At 41.8% G+C, this 21,710-nt stretch overlaps 1 protein-coding gene across 1 annotated transcript in view; it reads left to right on the top strand.

Moving 5' to 3' along the window:
- The window catches only part of syn3 (synapsin III), a 112,422-nt gene that overhangs the window by 84,664 nt on the left and 6,048 nt on the right, over positions 1 to 21,710 (top strand). Inside the window, exons 7-13 of the mRNA XM_069700093.1 lie at positions 6,273 to 6,335; positions 12,013 to 12,155; positions 13,667 to 13,741; positions 14,015 to 14,117; positions 20,427 to 20,558; positions 21,348 to 21,366; positions 21,457 to 21,607. Of these exons, the coding sequence (XP_069556194.1) occupies positions 6,273 to 6,335; positions 12,013 to 12,155; positions 13,667 to 13,741; positions 14,015 to 14,117; positions 20,427 to 20,558; positions 21,348 to 21,366; positions 21,457 to 21,607 (686 nt within the window). The remainder of the gene's footprint in view (positions 1 to 6,272; positions 6,336 to 12,012; positions 12,156 to 13,666; positions 13,742 to 14,014; positions 14,118 to 20,426; positions 20,559 to 21,347; positions 21,367 to 21,456; positions 21,608 to 21,710) is intronic.

Below are 21,710 nucleotides of genomic sequence, written 5' to 3' on the forward strand. Positions count from 1 at the left end.
GATGTGGAGTGGCCATAATAAAAATTAAGAGATCATAAATGCGGGATGGATGCACCATGTGTTTTGCTTTATAATGCACGTGTCCCCAAAGAGAGCTTTAACTCCGACTGCTCTGCCACTAAAGCACTGCACCGATCTCAACAAGCTTGTCATTGGATATAGTGTGTGTGTGTGTGTGTGTGTGTGTGTGTGTGTGTGTGTGTGTGTGTGTGTGTGTGTGTGTGTGTGTGTAACCTATATTTGTGAAGCTCTAATTAGAGCTTGATTAATACTTGATTCTTGGTTTCCATACCGAAATCAATATTAGGCAGTACAAAAAATGATTCTTCTAATTACGCCGCGCTTCCTTTTTTTGCCTTATGTTCTGTAAAAAAAAAAAAAAGAGTTTTCATATCAGCGCATATCTGTCAACATATGCCGATACCGTTATATGTGTGATGAACCTTATCGACCGATAAAATATACCAATATATCAGTCGAGCTCTAGTTTGAATTAAATAGCCATAATCCCAAAAAGAATTAGGGTCATCGATCAAACGTCAAGCCTGTACTGAGTTTTAGAAATACACACTTAAATGTTATGTGTTTTGATCCCAGTGTTACTGCATTTAAGTCACTGACAGAATATAGTAGTAGTATAGTGTGTTGGTGCGATTTTTATTGGTTGCCTAAAAATGATGAAGTTCACTGTAGGCTGCATTAATATACTTGCTTACAGTGACAATGAATCAAATGACGGTGTAATTTGAAATAGGATTATTTCAGTCATGTACCCACAGTGAATTATCACCGAACTTAGTTTCCAACAGTTCTTTCAAACTTTCAAAGATTAATTTGAGCTAATTGCTGAATCTATTTTCAAACCATTTTCATTAAGTTGTGATACATTTTTGTAGCATTTATAGAAGAGATACTGTCACTTGTTATTGATCCTGTATTTGTGACTTCATGTTGGGACGTATTAATGTGTTTCCAGTGGATGCAGCTCTGCTCTCCAGACACAGATCCACTACAGATGGAAGTTTCCAGTTTTCCAGGTTTCGGAGATGTTTTGAAGTTACAGAAGCACGATTCAGACGCTGACTTGAACAACCATCCTACCGGACTCGCATACTGTTTACAACAAGCTTTGCACATGCGGCCAGAGGGAGGGATTTAGGGTGGATGGGTTTCCCTGAAGTATGTCCACCACGTGCCAGATCTGCCGTCTGGCAAATTTACTGTAAATGAAGGAAGCCCACGTGTTCCAAAAGAAAACCTAGACTGGTAAATTCACCCACCGTATAATTAGCTTTTTTAGCATGTGACTTCTTAACATCTTTACCACACTGGATGTCTTTTACAGACTTCTGCTGGGAACAAAAGGCTGAGTGCACGTCGCTTAGATGAAACAGAAAGCTGAAGTTTTAAACACAAATTTCCACATCTGAGAGCTAATGGCCACCGAGGCTTTTTAAGGACGGAAACTTGTCTTGTTGAACAATCTGGTTAAGAATATCAATCACTGTAAAATGAAGGTTTTTCCATAAAACAGACTCCCTCATGCCGTAAGGGAAGTCAATGCTCTCCGGCGGCTCTATTTTAGAGCTGGAAGCTTCAGCCTTGAAATAAAGTTATTTAAAGTCACAAATAAAAGTTGGAAAATACTACAAAAATCAAAATATACTTATCTCGCAAAATGAATAAACTGCTCCACAAAAATGGAATGATGTATCCTACACACAGTTTTGAGACGTGAGTCGATTGTACGAATAGGACTTTTAAATAAACTGAGCTCCTTTTCGTGTCAGCGACCCTTTTATCGACCGAGCTAATGAGCTTGCTAAGTGACAGTTATCCGGCTTGCTGGCTCAAAGAGCTTTTATCCAGCCTCAAAACTCTTTACTGAATGAAAACATGTTAAGAGAACAAAATGCCAGAGAGGAGTAAAAACACAGACATTAAATAGTCAAGCCGTTTATTTAATGGCGTCGCACTTCTACTTTCTAATAACACCCATCGTTCCCTTTGAGCCTGAATGCAGTTAATTAAAAGTCGCCTTAAACAAAAGTATCTGTGTCATTGTGTCATTTTTGGTCATCGTTGTCATGACAACGCGGGCAGATAACGTCAACTGCACGCGTGAGGCATAATGAGAAACGTGTGTCCTTAAAAATAAAAGCGTAGCAGCAGAAGTTCTGTAGATTTGAAAATAAAAGTTAGTCTTTTTTTTTCTTCTTTTCCCTGCACACACACCTGTGACCCACTCACGCTGGTCCTGGTTCATAACGCACCTGAGAGTCATTGATTTAAGGAATGCTTGCACTACAATGTCCCTTGGTTTGACAGCATGTTAGCACATAGCTCCACAGATGGCAGTTTAATAAACTAAATAGTAATTTAAAAATAAAGGAATTCCTAAAATCCCCGACTGTATTTTGTAGGTGTTACTAATAAGTGCTCTTGAAGTGAGCCAATCTGTTGTTTCTGTTCATCTTCTCTGATAATATCATATCAGTTCAGGGGACATCTTTTGTGGTCAGGGCTCGTCTCCGTCCGACGCTCCGGTTTGTTCGGGGGCAGAGGATGTGGTCGTCTCGCCTCAGCACGTCTGCCGTCATTGCCGTGCAGATGGGAATGACTGGAAGGAACGTGTCCAGACAGAGTGGGCGGCTGCAGCCTCTTCCACCCCGAACACACTCTCCGACAGACAAACACAGACGTCCACGTGATGTGTTACCGCTGGGCTCTTCTCAGTTACTTGTTGAACCTCAGGCATCTAATTGTTCGTCATGTGACGCACATGTTTAACTGCTGTACAACTTCTGACTGGCCCCTGAACCGCCCACTGTGCAAAGAAAACACGTAGATCTCACTTAGATGTAAACCGTTAAATCCACTTCATTCCTGTTCATTAGTGTTACGTAATGAAACCTCATAGTTGAATCTCCCAAAACATCCTGAATGTGATGGGGAGGTGCCGGATTGCGCAACAGGTTGATCTGTATGACGGGAAGAAATCATATGATGATTTGGGCATTAAATAATGAGCTGACGCAACAGAAACTTGGCCCCTTCAATTAACATAGTATAAAGTATACATTGCTAATTCCTCAGATTTGCTGTATGGTAATTTGGGTCATTTGGGGATATTCAACACAAAACTGAAGTGGTGATGTGTCTGGAAGCTGCAGTGTAAAACTTTGGTGTTTGCCGTCTGCCAGTGAGAGTAATTACAAAAACCCTGCCGACACGCCTCAGTCATCGGCTCTGCATTAGGCGACTCCGTCACTACTAAATTGTTGATGAATGAAGTAACTTCTTTCACTGTACGAATTTGGTCAATTCGGCCCGATATCATTTGTAAGTCAAGAAGAGCCGCATGAATTTTTGTTCGTTCCCAATCAAGTTAATAAACTGGACGTTAGCCACCAGAAGTCTCTGGCGCGCATTCTCTGCACGTACGCGTTCTTCCGGCCAATACGGGAACGTCTCAGCAGACACCACATCAGATGTAAAAACTCTGTATACTGAGATAGACAGATGGATTTACCTGGAGATTATTGGCTTAGTCAGCATTGTTTGAACTCGTCTGGCGAAAGCTTGAATGTAACTGATGTGATTTAAATGTAAAAGTCCCGCATTAGGTTTAAAAGTAGATTTTCAAGACCTTAAGGCCCTCGTGTCAGTATTATTTATTAGTAGTGCATATTCCCAAATCCACTCAAACAGCTGTACTCCATAAGATTACATTCCTCCTTATGTGTGAAGGCAATTTTAATTCTGTGCAATAACCATTGACTCCATCAATAAAACTATTAAAAACTATCTCCATATGATTACAGAAAGTAAATCCAATGAATGGCTTTTTCTGAACAAATGTTGACCTCAAATCTGAAGGAACTTTATTCCAGGGTGTCAGATTACAGAGTAAGGCTCATATCAATTGTATTTTTTTATGTTAAATATGACTTCTTACATCACTATCTTTCCACTTTGCATATTCTTCACTTTACGAAGTGCTTCATTCGTGCTGTTCAGCACTTAGAAGTGGATTACAAGGAGGACTCCTTGATGCTGCCTCGCCTTCTTTCTGTATTCTGGCACTCGTAAAGTGATAATGGAGACAATTAGAGGACACTTTATCTTGGCAGCATGTCGGCCGGGCCTGTATTGTCAGAACCTGTCAGCATAAGCGGCGCTTACACCCTGGAGCAGCTCCGTGTCAGTTGAAGGCTCCGCTCAGAACAAGCTCTGACTGAAACCATAGCAGCTGTTTAGGCGTTCACTTCCTCCTTGGCAGGTCTGATCTGCTGGCCTGAACATCTTCTGTTCCTGTGTTTAGTTAATTCACCTGCAGGTGTCTGCGGAGGAAACTTTGTGTTTGGAATCTGGAAGATGTGAACACATAAAATACGTTACCTGCAGCTCTGTACCGTGCTTGAACACAACACAGATGGAGCACCTCAGGTACACCTTCGATGGAGACAACAGGCGTTTTCGGACCGCAGGAACTAGTTCACATTTATAAGAACAGAAGGAGGGTGTTCCCCTTTTTGTGTCTACCATTCAGTTTTTGAGGTACTTTTTCGACCTCCTACCCCTGGGTAGGTACTTTACTCATAACAATAGGAACTGCGGTGACGCAAGTGCGCAGTGATTGGTCGAACACGGGAGCACAGGCAGCCGCCTTGTTTAAGACACAGTGTAAACAGTTAGCCGGGTAAACTACAGCTACAAACGAAGCTGTTTAAAACAGCCGAGGAAAGAGTTTCAAATGGAGGCAAACAGGCCTTAGAACCTATTTGGTTCTTGGGGAAACTCTCTGGGGGGTCGTTCCTCTTAAAAGTCCTTTAAACTGTTCTGAAAACGCTTTGTAAGTTATTGTTCATTTTCTGTAAAGGTGACCTAAAGGCTACTCATGCAACCTGGCACTGTTGCCTGAGAGCTATTACACACGAGCGTGGGGAAAGTGCTTTTGAAAACTGGAAAAGTCCCTCTTTAGATTACATCGCATTAACGATCATATCATCAGAGTTATCAAAGGGCGTCTCAACCGCAGGGAGATTTGAAGTAATCTGTTGATGTTTCAGTCACTTTAATTCTACACATGATGAGAAATAGCATGTTTGTGGTCTGCCGGGTTTGTCCAAACCCATCCCAGAGAGCTGTGTTCTTCCACCCAGCTTCCCAGAACCTCCACAGTCTTTTGTGTATAAACCAACATTCTTCCGACTCCTCCTCAAGCCTCCTAAACCGGGCCGCTCTAACGTCAGTGGAACGGCACGAGAGCAGGTGCGTTTCTTTACGAGGCCACAGCTCTGGACACTTCGTGTATACATCCAGCTCAGCAAAGGAAATAGTCGTCCGCTTTTGGTTTTCGTCTCTGTGGTGTTTACCACATATCGATCTTACAGTAATATTTAAAGCACCAAGTACAGTTTTGAATGGCCAAATTCAATGTGGCATAATTTTCCAGCCTGATGACAGTTGCAGCTTATTTTGCCTGCTTTTATTCTGAAGCTTCTCGTCTTAGAACTGTTCAATGCCTATTTTTCATAGTTCTTTCAACACACTGCCATTTTATTTTAGTTAAAAAATTAATACATGAAAGATGTAGTTTTTTGTATTGACAAACCCACAGTTTACCATGATAAATCTGACTCCGCCCACCTATTGCTCACAGCTTCAGTCTATGTTGTGAATATAGTCTGGAAACCCTGTTCGCGTGAAGGTTTGGTCACTGGGCCAAACAGCATCCAGTAGTTCCAACAATGGTTGACTTTTGCTGAACAACATACGTCATATGGTTGTCAATGCTGATTGGTTAAAGGCTGATCCAATAGTTTCAAAATGAACACAAGGTCTGCATCCATATGGATGCAAGAACCGGAAACAATCCCCAATACATTCACTCAGTGAATCTGGGTCTGGGAATATCTAGCTATAACAAACTGCACTTGGCAAACGAAGTGAGCTTTTAGCTTTAGCTGTTAAAGAGCTGAATTAGAGTGAGCACTGGACCAGAAGAATGAGTTGAAATGAATGGGTGTTAATGTTGCTCCATATCTGCTGGATGATGTTTAAATGAGCAACTTATTGTTAATATATATTACTGTTGTGTTTACGGCTGATTTCTGAGGTTCATAAGTGGCCAAAAAAAAAATTGTTAAAAGGAGTGCAAGTTTAAGCAGAGAGTGTAGAAATAGAACATTTAACCATTGAACTCCTTGTTGGTTGTCCAAGAACGGTCCAACACTCAACTCATAATGTGATGCTGTGTTTGTCTGCAGGTTACGACCCCTTCCTACCCTGTGGTAGTCAAGATGGGACACGCCCACGCTGGCATGGGAAAGGTGAGTTTCTCAAATTATACTGTCAAACACACTGCTCTTTTTTTTTTTTTTTTTTTTTTTTTTTTTATCTTTGTGGGAACCAAACATCTATTTCATCGTTTCACACTTTGGATTGTAACATTTACCTTATTCCCAACCTCAATGCCGAAACCCCAAACCGAGAAACAAAAATTAAAGCTGTAAGCAGCATTTAACGTGAACTTACACATACCAGATATACATTTTCCCCACTTCTGACACGTGTGCCAGGTTTCATGAGTTTTCAACAGCTTCTTGCGTCATGGCGAAACATCAAAATCTGCCACATCGCCATGGCAATGCCCTTCGATGAAAGCTCACAGGATATGACAATATAACATCATCAAAGTCTGACAGCTTTTCTAACCCAGATTGAGGTGGATCTAGTCGACCTGTTAGGACTAACAAATGAAATCATAAAACATGTCATTTCATGTTGCCAGTAGTTGGCGCTGTGATTACCACGTGGATGTCTTTAGGTCAGGATTTTTATCAAAAATGTAGTGTGGGGAATGTTGGATAAAGGACATCAAAGTTTTCATCACAAAGATCTAAAGATTGCACGGACTAAATTTAAAGTCGGTCTAATAAATTCTGTTGGAGTTTGTTAAAGTGCAACATGTGGAAATGACCAAAAATGGACAGCAAATAAAAAATGGACGACTTGCTGTTGAGTCATGAGGTCATGGCAACAAGAGAATGTTTTTGTAGATCTTGGTGTGATACACATGTTGACCGGTTCTGGTCCATTTAGGACGTGAAAGTAGCTTGAGAGGCTGCATTTTAGCTACTGAGCTATTACTTCACACTCATGCCCGGGACCCATATCAGATGTAAAGTTTCACAACTTCTGATGCGTGTGCCAAGTCAGTTCATTTAAGAAAAGAAGAAAAATGAAGAATGTTTTATTCTCTTTACCTTAAGACTTTTAGCTGAAACAATGGACTTTTGTAGACAAGCCCGCCGGGTGAAATTCAGCCTCACACTGATCGGTCGAGATTCTAGCCATGCAAATCAAACCTGATAAGATCACGGCAGCTTTGGCTAGTCTGAATTTCGCAAACCTTAAAACCTTCTCTGTGCTGGTCTATACAGACCGTGTGATCTCTCTATCGGCTAAAATCAGTCACAGGCTGTAAAACATGTGATGTGTTCCTGAGCCGCCCATAGTGTCTGAGGACGGGCCACCGGGAGTTTTACTTTATTCTGAATCTGTCTGTTTCAAACCATCTGACATTATTGTTGCATGGAAATAACTGCAGACTCACGTCTATCTCTGCTTATGACAGACAAATGAGCAACAAACAGCGGAGTCCCCAAAACTCAAGTGTTTGTAATTTATTTATATAAAGACACAGAGTTCTATCATTGATACAGCAATGAGAAAAGTTCTCACGGCTTGTCTACCAGTTCTTTTAAGTTTCTGGGGGAGACACTTCTTCTTTATGTCTTTTGCTGTCGTCTGTCTGGATGGGCTTGGTTTCCTGTTCAGGAGCCAGACATGCTTTAGAATTTCCCATAAGGGTTCAGGGGGAACTTGGAAAGCCTTTGTAGAGCAGGACCTCGTTTCGCCCCTCAAACCTCACAGAGCTCTGACAACGGGCGGGAATATGTGCGATTTAGGTCGCTGCTGTCTTCTTTGCTTTTAACAGAAATCTGAAATACTTTTGTGAGTTGGGAAAGAAAAATTGATTTGAATTTTTTTTGCTTGATATTACCACCTTTACTTTTCAAATTTTTACCTATATATTGCTTAAATCAACTAAACTAAAAGTTGCTACATGTAAAACTTCAATAACTACATTTGTTTTGGTCCCTTACCATTACTACTGCACACATACATGATAGAACTCGTTGAATTTCTGAGGATATCGGCATCATTTCTTGCCAACATAAAACAGGAAGAAGGTGCTTTTATTCTGAAATTAAAGCTCAAGCACTGAAAGCAAATCTGCAAATTTTCAAAAAACAAAAACAGAGCTTTTTTGTTTTAAATAAAAAGTTGAGTTTAGAAGCAATACAACACACCCTCACTCAGTTTGTTACTGACACACGTTTTGCTGCTTACATCCTTACTTAGTCTGGTATCAACAGGAGCTTATGGTGGCTAATTTGAGCTAAAATTGGCAAACCTAAATTTCTTGATGACTTCTCCAATGGTGGCCAGAGTTGGCAGCGTTCAGCATAAGTTACATCGTCACGTTTGAAGTAACTTTACAGTAAAATCTGTCTTAAAATAACAAATGTGTTTTGAGGTCAACAGAAAGACCAAAAAAAGCTAACAGTACAACTGGTTATTCGGATGGTGATTGTAACTTAACTAAAGATTTATGTTTTAAATGTTGCTACTTATTTAGCCTTCGTCCCTTCGTGATTTTTTTGTTGTTGTTGTTTTACGACCAGCGAGCTTCTGTATTGTAGCGAGTATTTTGAATTTTGTCTGAACACTGAGCAACATGACATGACTTTTTCCACCAGGCGCAGCTCTTCATCTCGCTGCCAGTGCTTCACCTTTTCTGGCGTTCCTTCTGTTCCTGTTTGCATCATTACGGTTTGTTTAGTTTCTCCGAGGAATTGCGTAATTCTCTGGATGGATTTGTGTGCTCAGAGCTGGACATGCTGCTCGCTATCAGGTTCTGCCTCTGGAGTCGTGATGTGAACTGTGAGTCACATCCCGTCACTCAAGTTGACTTAGTTGTTTTAACTTCTGCCCGCTCGCTGTAGACGGGTAAGGTTAAGTTCTCGGATGCAAAACGTTCGGCAATCTGTTAGCAACATGAAAGAAGTTACCTGAGTGCACATGTTCACATTAACATTGTAGGACATAAACATACCTTCATGTATTTTTATAATTAATATAATATAGCAGGAACAATAATACACATTAAAAAACAACAACACTGTGATGACACAAGGACAACAGAAGCTCTCTGTAAACTTTTCAAACCACATTATACTTCACATTAAATTGACCCTAAGTGAAAAAAATTACCCATTTCTCACTTTCCAAAAGAAACACTGAATTTATAACCAATTAAACGTACCTTTTCTCACTTGAGTACACTAAGTGGCTTTGCTGCTACAGCATTACTTGGTCTGACCAGGAGCCACGGATGACTAATGCTCGCTAAAGTTAGCAACTATAAGGAGGATATGATGTCACTGAAATAGTTTGGTGACTTATTGGCTCCTCTTTGGTGGTGCTGTGGTTACAAGAGTTTTCTTAGTCTAATGCTCTGGGGATGTGTTTACAGTGTTCACGAGAAGAGTCCATTGAATGAGCCCCTCTTCTGGTGTTCATGACATCAGAAATCAAAATGTTTAAAAAAAAAAAAAAAAATGGTGGAGGTCACCAAAGTTCATTTTATGTTGGATGTTAAGTTTAATAGAATGTCATTTTTGTCATTTTTTGTCACGTGTTTATTAACCTATATAACGTGTCTGAGGAAAATGTTGATGTTTCAACAACCTCACCGTCTCCGTCCGTCTTGTTGCTGTTGCATTCCCTTCATGTTGTTACCGGTGTGCTAGTTACCTAACTTGTTAGCCTGTGTGGCTTCCAGACCATGTTGCTGTTGCCTATCAACGGTGTTCTCACGACTTAACCATTTGAAATGCCAACCATCCAATGAACGTGACTTCCCATGTCGCCATTTGAAGGCAGCATAACTAGAAGGTCACATGATCGAGTCAACAGATTCTGGATGCTGCTTTTTATTCTCAGCCATCAATGGCTCAACTAGAGAACCTTTCCTGTCTTAGGTCCTTTGATTTTAAAACATATGCATCTACTGGATATATTTACAATTTTAATAACGTCTCTGTGTGCAGTATACTCTATACTCGTATGTTAGCGAAAGTGCAACTACTGAAGTCAAATCTACCTCGAAATTTCCAGTCTCAAAATCCATCATGTCCATAGTGATCAAGCAGTGGATCAAAGATAGTATCACCTGCTGCTGGTCCCTGATACCTGCTGGTCTGCAGTATGGATGCCAGCCTGCATGCTCTCAGAGAAACAGATCTTGATTTAAATTCTCTTCAATGTGTTGTGCTTTGTTGGCTTGAAGACATTTGCGAGTCTGCCTACTTAGCTCATTTGAGAAACTAGCTGATTTAGTTGCAGGTTTTTATGTGGGTTTTAACAGCCATATTTATGTTATTACCCATCAAAATGACAACACTGTTTACTGGACCACATGAACCATCAAAGTTATCCGCCCTTCTTTTAAAGGTTCAACCCTACTTTTATTGTTTTGGTACTGTTCTCACTCCTGCTCAGCTTTTCTTTATTTGTTTTTTTTTTCTATTGTTGGTTCCTTGGAGGGTTGCATCATGTTTAAAAGCTCTCCGGGACTTCTTTGTTCCACCCAGACCAATGTGTGTTTCTTTCTCAGGGATTTGTTTGTGTGTTTAAGTGCACTAAACTTAAATGCCTGTAAAAACACCAATTAAACTTGTCCCTAAGACCTCACAAATTGTCACATGTAGACACGCGTGTCTTGTGTCTTACCATCTTCACGTGGCTTCCAAACCTCCTTTATCTTTGACGCACGTTAAAAAAAAAACAGGGAAAGTTAAAAGAGTGGCCCGATCCATCACCTCATCCATCTCCCAAAAATAAGATCAGTAAAGCAACAATCTGAGTCCATTCTCTGACTGTGGTTGAACTTTTCTCATGTACAAAATCAAACCTTGAGTCATGCAATGTATTAACCTCCAGCATGACATAAAACAACATCTGGAGCAAAACTAGTGTCCTACCCCGCACCTGTAAAAAGGACACAAAGCCGACTTTAGATCTCTTTTCAATACCATTTTTGCACCCACTAAGTTCACTTAAACATATATTTAAAGACGAGCAAAACAGAGCGAAGAGTTCAAACCCCAGTGGACGAAATGGGACGTCCTGTTTTTCTTATCTGGTTTGTCTTTTTTCACGATGGGACATCGCCGTTCCCACCATCACCTCCGTGATGACACCAGCGAGAGGGGTAGCGATGAGTGAGTGGAAGCTCTGGACTGAATCCTTTTGCATCTTCAACACTGATCACTGACAGTTAACTGACACCAAAGCTGCTGATTGATGAGTTTGCCTGCCGAGACACCCCGTTTCCCACGACCTGATGGAGCACACCTCATAAATCTTGGAAGAACACCACCCGCAGAAAAACCAAAGAAGAAGATGGAGGAAAGCTTTTTTGATTGGCAGGTGATCCCTGGGAATTGTCAAGCATTAGATAGATAGAAATGAATGAGGGTCTTAGTTTCCCACCAATATTTGCCCTTCATATTACCAGAGGGACAAATATTTGTTTCCCTCCTATGTTCTAATGTCACACCTCATTGTTACCTAATTATCTAAAGGTTAGAGTGAAAACGGCCTTTGAGTTTTATGCAACAGACATGTTTTGCGTTGATTGGCTGCCATTGCGTCATTCCCCCTCAGTCTGTGTCTACAGTCTGCAGCCTAATAACTTGATGGGAGCGAGGTGACGTAGTTCAAAGCCGCTACTGTCAAACTTACCATCCAGGGACCCTTCATTATCCCGCCTGTGCACAAGTGTGAAATTCCTGTGGCATTCGAAGCGGCCACTGCCAGCTTCGACAGCATGCTTTGTAATTAACCGCTCGCTAACAAGCGGCGTCTCTCCCGCAGATTAAAGTTGAAAACCAACAGGACTTCCAGGACATCACCAGCGTAGTGGCGCTGGCCGGGACCTACGCCACCACCGAGCCCTTCGTCCAGTCCAAGTACGACATCCGCATCCAGAAGATCGGCAACAACTACAAGGCTTACATGTAAGATGTTTCACACCGCCACCTACCGGCAGTCGGAGTGTGTGGTACATTTGAAAACTGTTAATCTAGTGAATAAAAAGCTGAAGTAGCTTAAATTTCGATCAAGTAAATATAAACGAAATATTGCGTGAGGGCAACCTGTGAGTCTCATCTGTAACCACAACCACAGGAGAACGTAGTCGGTAGAGGAATCACTGCTTCCTCTTTAAATACAGCTTCCAAAAGTCTGAGCCAACTGTCAATCGCAGCTGTAAATCAATTCCTACAAAGCAAACATGACAGCTTTCTACAGGGTTTCAGATCTTATTAATAGCACAATAACCACCAATACACTTATTAGAGACCCCAAGTTTAGGACAAACAAAGATTGTTCAATATTATTAGGCAGAAATTGTTGCCTTTTGAATGTGACTCTGCTTGAGTCAGGGATTTTGGGCACATTACAGGTGTATTTCACAGCCATTAAAGGACGTGTGTGTAGACCTGTTGGTAGAAATGGAATATAATATTCATAATTATGTTTTCGTCAATGTGAAATCACATGAAAATAAGAATCGTTGCGTTTTCATCACCCCAGAATGAGCCCTTCATATCCACATAGGGAGCGGGTCCTCTTCCACGGAGTTCACCATGTTTCTACAGTAGCCCAGAAGGGACAAACCATAAATTATCTTACATGCTTGTGAGGGGAGGGTGATGGGAGGGGTGTTCTGTTGGTTGCAATCTGTAACCTCACAACTAGACGGCACTAAATCACACACTGTGCACATCACGTGGACTTTACTCAAATAGACTTTATCAATTCTTGACTATAAATCAGATGTGACACTTCAACTTTGTTATGATGTCGTGCTATTCATTTTGTTTTTTTTGTTAAAGCCTCGTGTTAGGACACAAAAATAGTCACCCTTTGTGTTTCTTGTTTAGAATGAAAATTAACTGTGGTCCTATTGACTTTCACTTAAAATGGAGTTGACAGACATTTAGAGGCGACAACTCATCACCAAGAATGAATTAATGTAAAGAATTGACCGTTTTTGACCCAGTGCTTTAATGTTTGGCTTATAAATGCAGATAACAATTTGAAATAGCTCTATTCCTCGATTCCTGTATCAATATCTTCATTTTCATGATCTCACTCCTCCTTCAGACACTCACACCCATTTAGGAATGAGACACATTGGTCCTTAAATTCAGCCGAGCAGATCACAATATAGGTTATCATCCTCTTTACTTTCAAGTCTCTGTATCTAAACAATTGCTCAGCCAACAACAGAGGAACAGAGCAGCCAAGCCTTATCTCATCTTGTTTCCCCCTGACCTCACCATGAAAGTATGTTTTTAATTGGCTCTGACACAAACATAATGTAGGTGTGGATGGTAATCATCGACACTGATGAAACGACGATAGCATAACAAGCTAAAGTTGTGACTAACTCTTGGTGGTTTGTAGCTTTCTGTCCGGAGGCAGCCTGATTCATATCCTGATGCTTTTCTTTTCTGATTTTCAGGAGAACGTCTATTTCTGGTAACTGGAAGGCGAACACAGGTTCTGCCATGTTGGAGCAGATCGCAATGACTGACAGGTAAGCTGACTCAGGGATTTGTTGGGAAAATGCAGACCTGTTCGCACAATTCAGTACTATTTGCTATAGACCTTCAAAGAAATCTATTTTCAATTTTACAGATTAACACAGCTTTTAAACACAGATCTGACAGTTGTTCTAAAGTTTTGGGCTTTTTTTTTTGTATTATAGTTCAAGTTTATTTATAACTGTGAGTCCCCCCCTGCACCATATCCCCAGAGATGATTGGGTCTCTGATTTTTTTTGGTTTACGAGTTATTGGTGTCCTTGCAGATATCGGATGTGGGTGGACTCCTGCGCTGAGATGTTTGGGGGCTTAGACGTCTGTGCTGTGAAGGCCGTCCACGGAAAAGATGGCAACGACTACATCATTGAGGTCAGTGCGTTTCCAGGATAACCCCCCCACTTCAGTCAGACTGTGTAGCTCAAAGACTTTCAGGAAAAGTCTGGAAGATATACAGAATATTTGGCACATTTTGTGTATTTTGGAACACCAAAGACTAAAATGTGTCTTACATTTTTTGTAGAATATTGCAGGACTTTTACAGAAACTGCACCTGTTGAAGGAAATGTCGGTGCAAAGACAGATATCAGGTCTCATTTTAAACATTCGCTGCGTTCTTGGCAATTTACCAGAGCAGTTCTTGGCAGGATGGTAAAACACCAGTCGAGTGTAAACGTTACCTTGAATCCGGTCTCTCTCCCCGCCGATAATACTTTTCATGTCGCGGTAAAAGTCAAGAGGGAGGGGTGTAGCCAGACTTGATGGCACATGAACATGAAAGCCTTGAAAGAATGATTGGTGTGTAGACCAAACACAGGCAGAAGAATGAAAACAACATGAAGAGGCAGCGGTTGAATCACTGTGTCTGCTCACGCAGCTGTTTATTTCAGTCCACTACTCAAGTTGGACATTGGTCTTGTAGATTTGTAGACAAATAAAATTGCAGTGTTGTAACCTCAGAGTTTGGTTTGGAGGTTTGGGGCTTCATTCCCCAACAGCGCGAGCATGCCGGTAACACTGCCCACCGAGGCCAGCTCTGGGGAAAATGCACGCATTTAAAGGTCTGTGGCATCACATCATGCAACGTATGTTAAAGCTGCTTTAATCAGTAGTTGTGGCTCAACTATCATCAGCCTACCATTGTATTTGTAATGTGAGAAAGAGGTTGCCCATAGAAATTAAACCAAAGAGAATCATCGCTCAAGTGCAGTTCCTGTTAGGTCTACGGAGCGTGTTAGCATCTTTCAGCGAATTGTTTTGGTTCAGTCTCACTGCTCATGCTCGGCAGTTTTACTGAACACAAGAGGAAGGTTTCAACAACAAAAAAATAGTTCTAATAAACCCACTTTGTCTATTTGTTGTTGGAAAGCTATCTCAAAGTTAGCTTTAAGCATTAGCTGCTAAATCGTCCCTCAAGATTTGATGGAGGCCGAAGCTCCAACAGACAACAGAGTTAGCAATGAGCTGATAAGCATAGTAAAGTATTGATCAGCTAAAGAGTGAGATATGTCCTGCAGGACCAAACACAGAGCTGAAAATAGGGGACTAAAAACAAATGAATGCTTATGTCGCTCTGTGTTTCCTGGATGAAATTGTTTGCGAACAAGGTGATAATGTGTCACTTTTGCATTCAGAGCTTGTTTCCGCTGCCAGCAAACAGCCTATAAAAGTTGTTATTGCAGGTTTAATGTAGAAATAGTTGGGGGAAGAGACTTGATAGCAAGATAGAAAACCTTTAGCTCCTGGTATTGTTTTTCTCCAATTTTCCACAATCATCCAGGAAGGAAATTATATTAGAGGGAGCACAAATACCAAAGTCTACACCTGCAGTGGCTGAAAATAGACTAAAGCACAATACAGCAATAACACAGTTGAGTTTTTGAGCGAGGGGTATTTTTGCTTTCTCACAAACGGAAGACATCTCAGTGTTGTTGTTACTTTCTCAACTGGATTATATTGAAAACGATGTTAAAACGCTGCGACAGTTTCAGTCGTTTACTACGGGAGTCTTTGCAAAACAGGAAATCAGCAACTGAAGCGGAAGGTTGAGAGAACAGTCGCAGCTCAGTAATGATGGATGATATAATATGTAAGAGGGCGATATTTGACGGTGTTTTCCTTTCAGGATTATACCCGGGAGACAAACGGTGGTATCATCCGCAGTTGTTAGAGCAGCTTCCTATGCCTTCAAATCTGAGGAAACAGGCCAGTCTGGGACTTGCCCATATTAAGGCTGATAGCATGACATCCCTCATCTATGTCTACACACTGGGTGAGGTCAGCAGTGAGAGAGTGAAAAACTCAAACTATCACAGGAAATATCTAGCAGCTCCCCGAGGATGTGCGTAGTCTGATAGCTGGACTGTTTGGACAGACAAACCACAGTTGGGTAACAACGTTCCCCTGATAAACAACTCTTCCTCCTCCTCCTCCTCCTCCTCCACTCCATCTAGCTGTAGCTGCCTCTCTATGGGCCCTGATGGAATTTAATTAACATGGGAGAGCTGTCTGTCAGTCCATCACGGTGGGAATCTGTTTTCTGTTTAGGACAAAGACAACAGCCATGACACCTCTCCCTCATGAAAAGTAATGAGCTGCTCAGAGGCACGCCATCAACAGTTTACTGCAACTGGTATTAACGTGAGGTAAACTCCAGCTTTTTGGCCCTTCACAGGAAAAAAGTGTGCAGACAGTGAGTAAATCTCAAGTACATCTCGCCAGCTTCAGTGAGCCACAGTGTTTACCGTAGATAGGCTTTGTTGTTGTTGTTGTTGTATCTACAACGTAGATAAGATGACTCGGTTTCAGTCAAGCGGTTACCAACAGTGACGTCACACATCGGTTTGTTAACGGCCGTTGAAGCCTCGAGTTCGGATGTTGGCCGGCGCCATCTTGGTAGCTCGGAGCGGTTTGGAGCCAGAAGTGACCACATCTGGATCAGCGGTGGACTCGGTCTGATTGGAAACGTTGGCGGCTGACGCTAATCGATGCATTTGAGTTTGATGTGGGTCCCCTCACTCAGGTTCATGTAATGACACAGAACTTAACCAAACACAATTCATATAAATTATTACGAGTAAACACTTCCATTGATAATGTGTCACATGTAACATGTTTAAGTAGCTCCCACTTGTTAGCATGCTGATGATAGCGTGTGCCTTTGCACAACATCACAGAGATGTTGTACAGCATGGCTGTAGACTCTTGTTCAGGGCCACATGTGACAGAGAAATATATCACTTACCTTCTAAATGCCTAAGATTCAGGACTTGCCATACAAAACATATGACCACTTTATGAAATATGATGTATTTGTAAGCAACACATTAATGCATTAGTAATACAGGTTACAGTAGTCCAATAATATCATCTGACATAATACTCCAACGGGAAATATTCTGCCTCTTAATGTAGGAACTTTTACTTTGAAACATTGAATGTGTGCAACACAACTATAACATAACAGGACATGACAAAGACAATCGTGGTATTGTGATTAGAGCGACATGGGAAATATTGGACACATGATATGAACAAAAAAAAGTAGCGTCATCAAAAATAATCTAGCACGCGGTCTGAAGGCTGAAGTTGTTTTCCGTGGAAAACATGGCTGCACTGCGACTGCTGCTGCAGCGCTTTCAATGAGCACATTTCACGTGTTGTCCTCATGTGTGAACTTTCCCATGCAGCAGGCCACAGTGTCCAAACAGTAAAAAAAAAAAGTGGCGAACAACACCTCTGTGTTCCCGCGTTGAAAAGGCCAGCGGCAGCTCCATTCCTCTGCTCGGTGACTCCGTATCCTAATAAATCAGCAGGGTGGATCCCGGCTCCGCTTGCCACCGCACGCCGTTTGAAGTGGGGCCTGGCTCTCGTTTGCCAGGCCTCCGCTCAGTCCCCTGTGGGAATGACTCAACTGGCCAAAACACGGCACCACACCCCGCCCTTCACCGCCAAATCCTCGCCAAGAAACTGGGTACGCACAGAAAGGGAAGGGATTTAAAGGGTGTTCTGGTATGGGTCGTGGTTCTGTGTCCAACAGCGTGAACCCAAATTGACATTTCAAACAGCTAAAAAAAACAAAAAACTCTGGCACATAAAAACCTGATGTGGAAAGTCATTTCAGTAGTCCAGGTTTGTTTTATGCATTCTTACAGGTTTTATCAAATAGAGATGTTGGTTTTTTTTTGCCTTATAAGGTTTGCAGTGTTTCTACATTTTCTACATAAGATACATATGATGTTGGGAGAAGCTTTGCTTTTTGATAAAGTGATCGTAGCTTAGTTTTTATTGTATGTAACTTTAATACACCGTGCTGGATATATTAAGACCTCGACATGTTGCAAAAACCAGAAAGAGCGTTGATTTTAAACAATTCGTTGCAGAGTGATATATTCTGGGACAGAACTTCATCTGACCTTTAAATGGTTCTCTAAATGTTTCTTCAATCCCTCCTGAGAGGTTTAAAAAATAAAAGATGAATTGTTATGCAAGTTTTTTTTTTTAACTCAGGAAAAATAGAAACTCGTCTCTGTTTCCAGAATCTCATGGATAAAGATTTGCTGCTTCTCTGTGTTTTAGATTTTTAAATGGATGTTTGAGTTTTTGCACTGAAGACATCTGTTTGAGCTCCCTGACCTCGGCATGAACGTCATTCACTACGTTAGACATGCAAGCATTATGCATGCTAAACTCAGATGGTGAACTTGGTAAACATTACACCTGCTTGGCTTCTGCATATTAGCATGCTGACGTTCGCATTGAGCTCAACACACTGCTGTGCATAAGCTGGATCATGTGACTACTAGCGAAGGCAGTCAAGTTAGCGTTGGTGCTTCTGTTTGGATGAGATAAGCTAGTTAAGAAGCCATATTTGTGATGCCTTTTTTGGAGGAAGTTTGGTTATCAGGCCCTGTCATGTTTTCGATGTATTAAAATGGGTTCTACATGATATTTTGTTCTCAAACTTTACTACAATTAAAACAAATATATTAACTGGCTAAAAAAAATTGTTTAAATGACTAACCTTCATGAAATATGTGGTATACTTGTATTCTATTATGGATTTCAAAAACATCAGAAAGAAGCACCTGTGGGTTTTTTTTTTTTTATCATTATCATTTCCAGTGATTGGCTTTTTACAATAAGTGTTTGCAGCTTAAGGGCTAAAAGAATCAGACTCATAATTCAATGTGAATGGAATTTTAATTACAGAAAGATCCTCGAGCCTCCGTTGCTAATGTTCTGAAACAAGCCTGAAGAACAAGGGAGGCTGTAGCTCATTTGGTAGAGTGGGTTTCACACTAATCAGAAGGTTTGGTGGTTCAGTCCCCAGCTCCTCCTGTCCACATGTCTAAGTGTCCCTGAGCAAGACACTGAACCCTAAAAAATTGCTCCCAATGGTGTACCATCGGTGTGTTGTAAGTCGCTTTGGATAAAAGCATCAGCTAAATGTAATGTCACAGTAGCAACAACAGGTCAGCACCTCAGCAACACCAGTCATTTCTTATGTTATTAAAAACTCACGAAATATGAATCTGACCGAACACCACACCACCTGAGGTGTTCTCACAAAGAATCACACTTGAGAGAGTATTTTGAATTGAATTGAATTGATGCTGCTAATGAAAGCAGCCTGAACCACAGTCAGGGCTTGTGTAGTGAAAGTGCTGCACATGATCTCTGCGCGGTGCAGCATCGTCACCCACCACACGGGGCATCATCCACATCCAAACCATCAGCCGCACTCCTCTGCTGCTGTTTGTTTTGGTCCTCGGGGAGGAGGAGGAGGACGGCGGGACTCCGAGCCCCGTGTGCTCTGTGGTTCTGCACTACACGTGTATGTGCATGTGAGCCCAAGTGATGGGAAAGTTTTGTTTTTCTTCTTCTTTTCTTAATTATCTGTGCGGCAGTGGATTCGGTCTGTGGCCTTCCAAGTCATGTCCCGGCAACTTAATGTTTACAGAAGGAGTCACATTTTATCTGCTGTTCACTGGAAAGTCTAACTTTGGTTCTTTTTAATCCATCAGAGGGTGGCACAGCAAAACACTGTGTTCAAATATACCTATACAGTGAAGCTTAAAAAAAAAGGCAGAGGAGGGCAGAAACCCGAGACTTGTGTCGTGAGCTCTTTAAATGAAACTACAGTGAGCTTCGTATCAGGCTGCACACACAGAGTAAACAACCGGAGTCTCTTTAGTTCATGTGGTTCATTATCAAAGCAGGCGGAGAGGCTGACGACTTCAAAAAAATCAAACATTAAAAAGAAAATCGTTTCAGTTTGTTTTTTTTAATCTCAAACCGCTGAATAAAACCTGCTGAAGCAGCCTGATGTGGTCTGAGGATACACAGATGTGGAACAGATGCATGATGGGGGGGCTTTCTGGTGACTACATGGGAACATTCAGAGCAGTCAGTGTCATGCTCAGTGCATCTGCCACCTAACTGGATTTAAGGTTGTAGAGCTCACATCCTCCGACATCAACGAGGACAAACATAGCTTTATTTGTGATCTGCTCAAAATGACTCATCACTTTTGGCCACACACCAATGAGTCCATTATCGCTGACATCATTTGGAGTCTGAGCAGATCCAGTCCTCTGTAATACAAGATACAGTGCTTCCATCTAGTGGGGACATGATAACACTTCAAGAGGCTGACCGGCTCTTTGTTTCTGTCTGCAGGTGATGGACAGCTCGATGCCTCTGATTGGTGAACACGTGGAGGAGGATAAACAGCTGATCACAGAGCTGGTCATCAGCAAGATGGCCCAAGTGCTGCTGGGAGTTTCCACACCTCAGCCTTCTGCTGTCAAGGTGCAGTGCTACGTCACTACCAGGAGACAAACAGTAACAGCTGCTGCACCTGCCGTTACCTGTACTGGAACTACAAACACAACTAATTCCACCTTTAACACTATTCGAGCCGTATTGTTTCTGCTACATCTACAAAAACTAAGAAGCCAACTTCATACTATTTCTGCTAACAGTGCTAACAATACTGCGGGGATAACAGTACTGTAACTATAGATAGTGGTCCCCTGACTATCTCTACAATAGACTATAATGCACACTTTTACATGTGCTTCTACTGCTGCTGTTGTCACTGTAACTACTAAAACCACTGATGGAGCGACACTTGCGGGCCGCGTCATGTGACGTGTCCTCTGTCCCACTCCATATTCATCTAACGCACACACACACACCCTCCCAATGTTGTGGTCTATTTAAGCTGCAAAAACTTCACATTTCACCCCGTTGCCTGTCAGCAACACTGCTGCCCTGCGTCAGCACTGCTGCGTGTACGTCCAGCCCCACGTCTACCTGCCGGCTCCGGCATCCCATATGGTATCCCATATACTTGTAGATGGGATTTAAAATGACACTAAGTTTGTCATGTTGGTCACAGTGAGGCAATTATTTATAAAATGAAAATTAGGTGTTGGAGATTTTGTTTGTGTGTGTTTTGGGGTAAAATCCTGGCTATAAAAGAAAATACCATATTCACCATATTGTAGTATTACACACACACATACAGTATAAGCTGTTTTGTTTTGTGGAAATAATGTTATATCTGTGTCTTTTACTGCATTCCTCCGTACTCAGATCTCACAGCCCAAACGAGGTAAGAAAAAACTCTTCATTACTTCAACTGTTTTGCAGTAATACCAGTGAACTAATTAATATATGTGTCATGTGTGTTTACGTCCTGCAGGGGGACATCGCTCTGGTTCTGCTTCTCCGTCCCAGTCGGGGTCACCTCAGAGAGCCCGCTCAGCATCCACCTCTCCCAGCCAGGCCTTCCAGCCCGGTCCCATCCCCGCCTCCTCCGGGCCTGGAGCTCAGAAACAGTCACCGCAGCTGAAGTATGTCCGATGTCTTATATTACCTCCTATCAGCACTACGTTAACATTTGTGGAGTGATGTTTACATTCAGGGCTTCTCTTTGCAACTGACCTTTCCTCTTTG

Source organism: Brachyistius frenatus, unplaced genomic scaffold (assembly GCF_029030835.1).
Source record: "Brachyistius frenatus isolate BFR_SWC_R1_liver_20210118 unplaced genomic scaffold, ASM2903083v1 Contig_32, whole genome shotgun sequence".
Lineage (NCBI taxonomy): Eukaryota > Metazoa > Chordata > Actinopteri > Embiotocidae > Brachyistius > Brachyistius frenatus.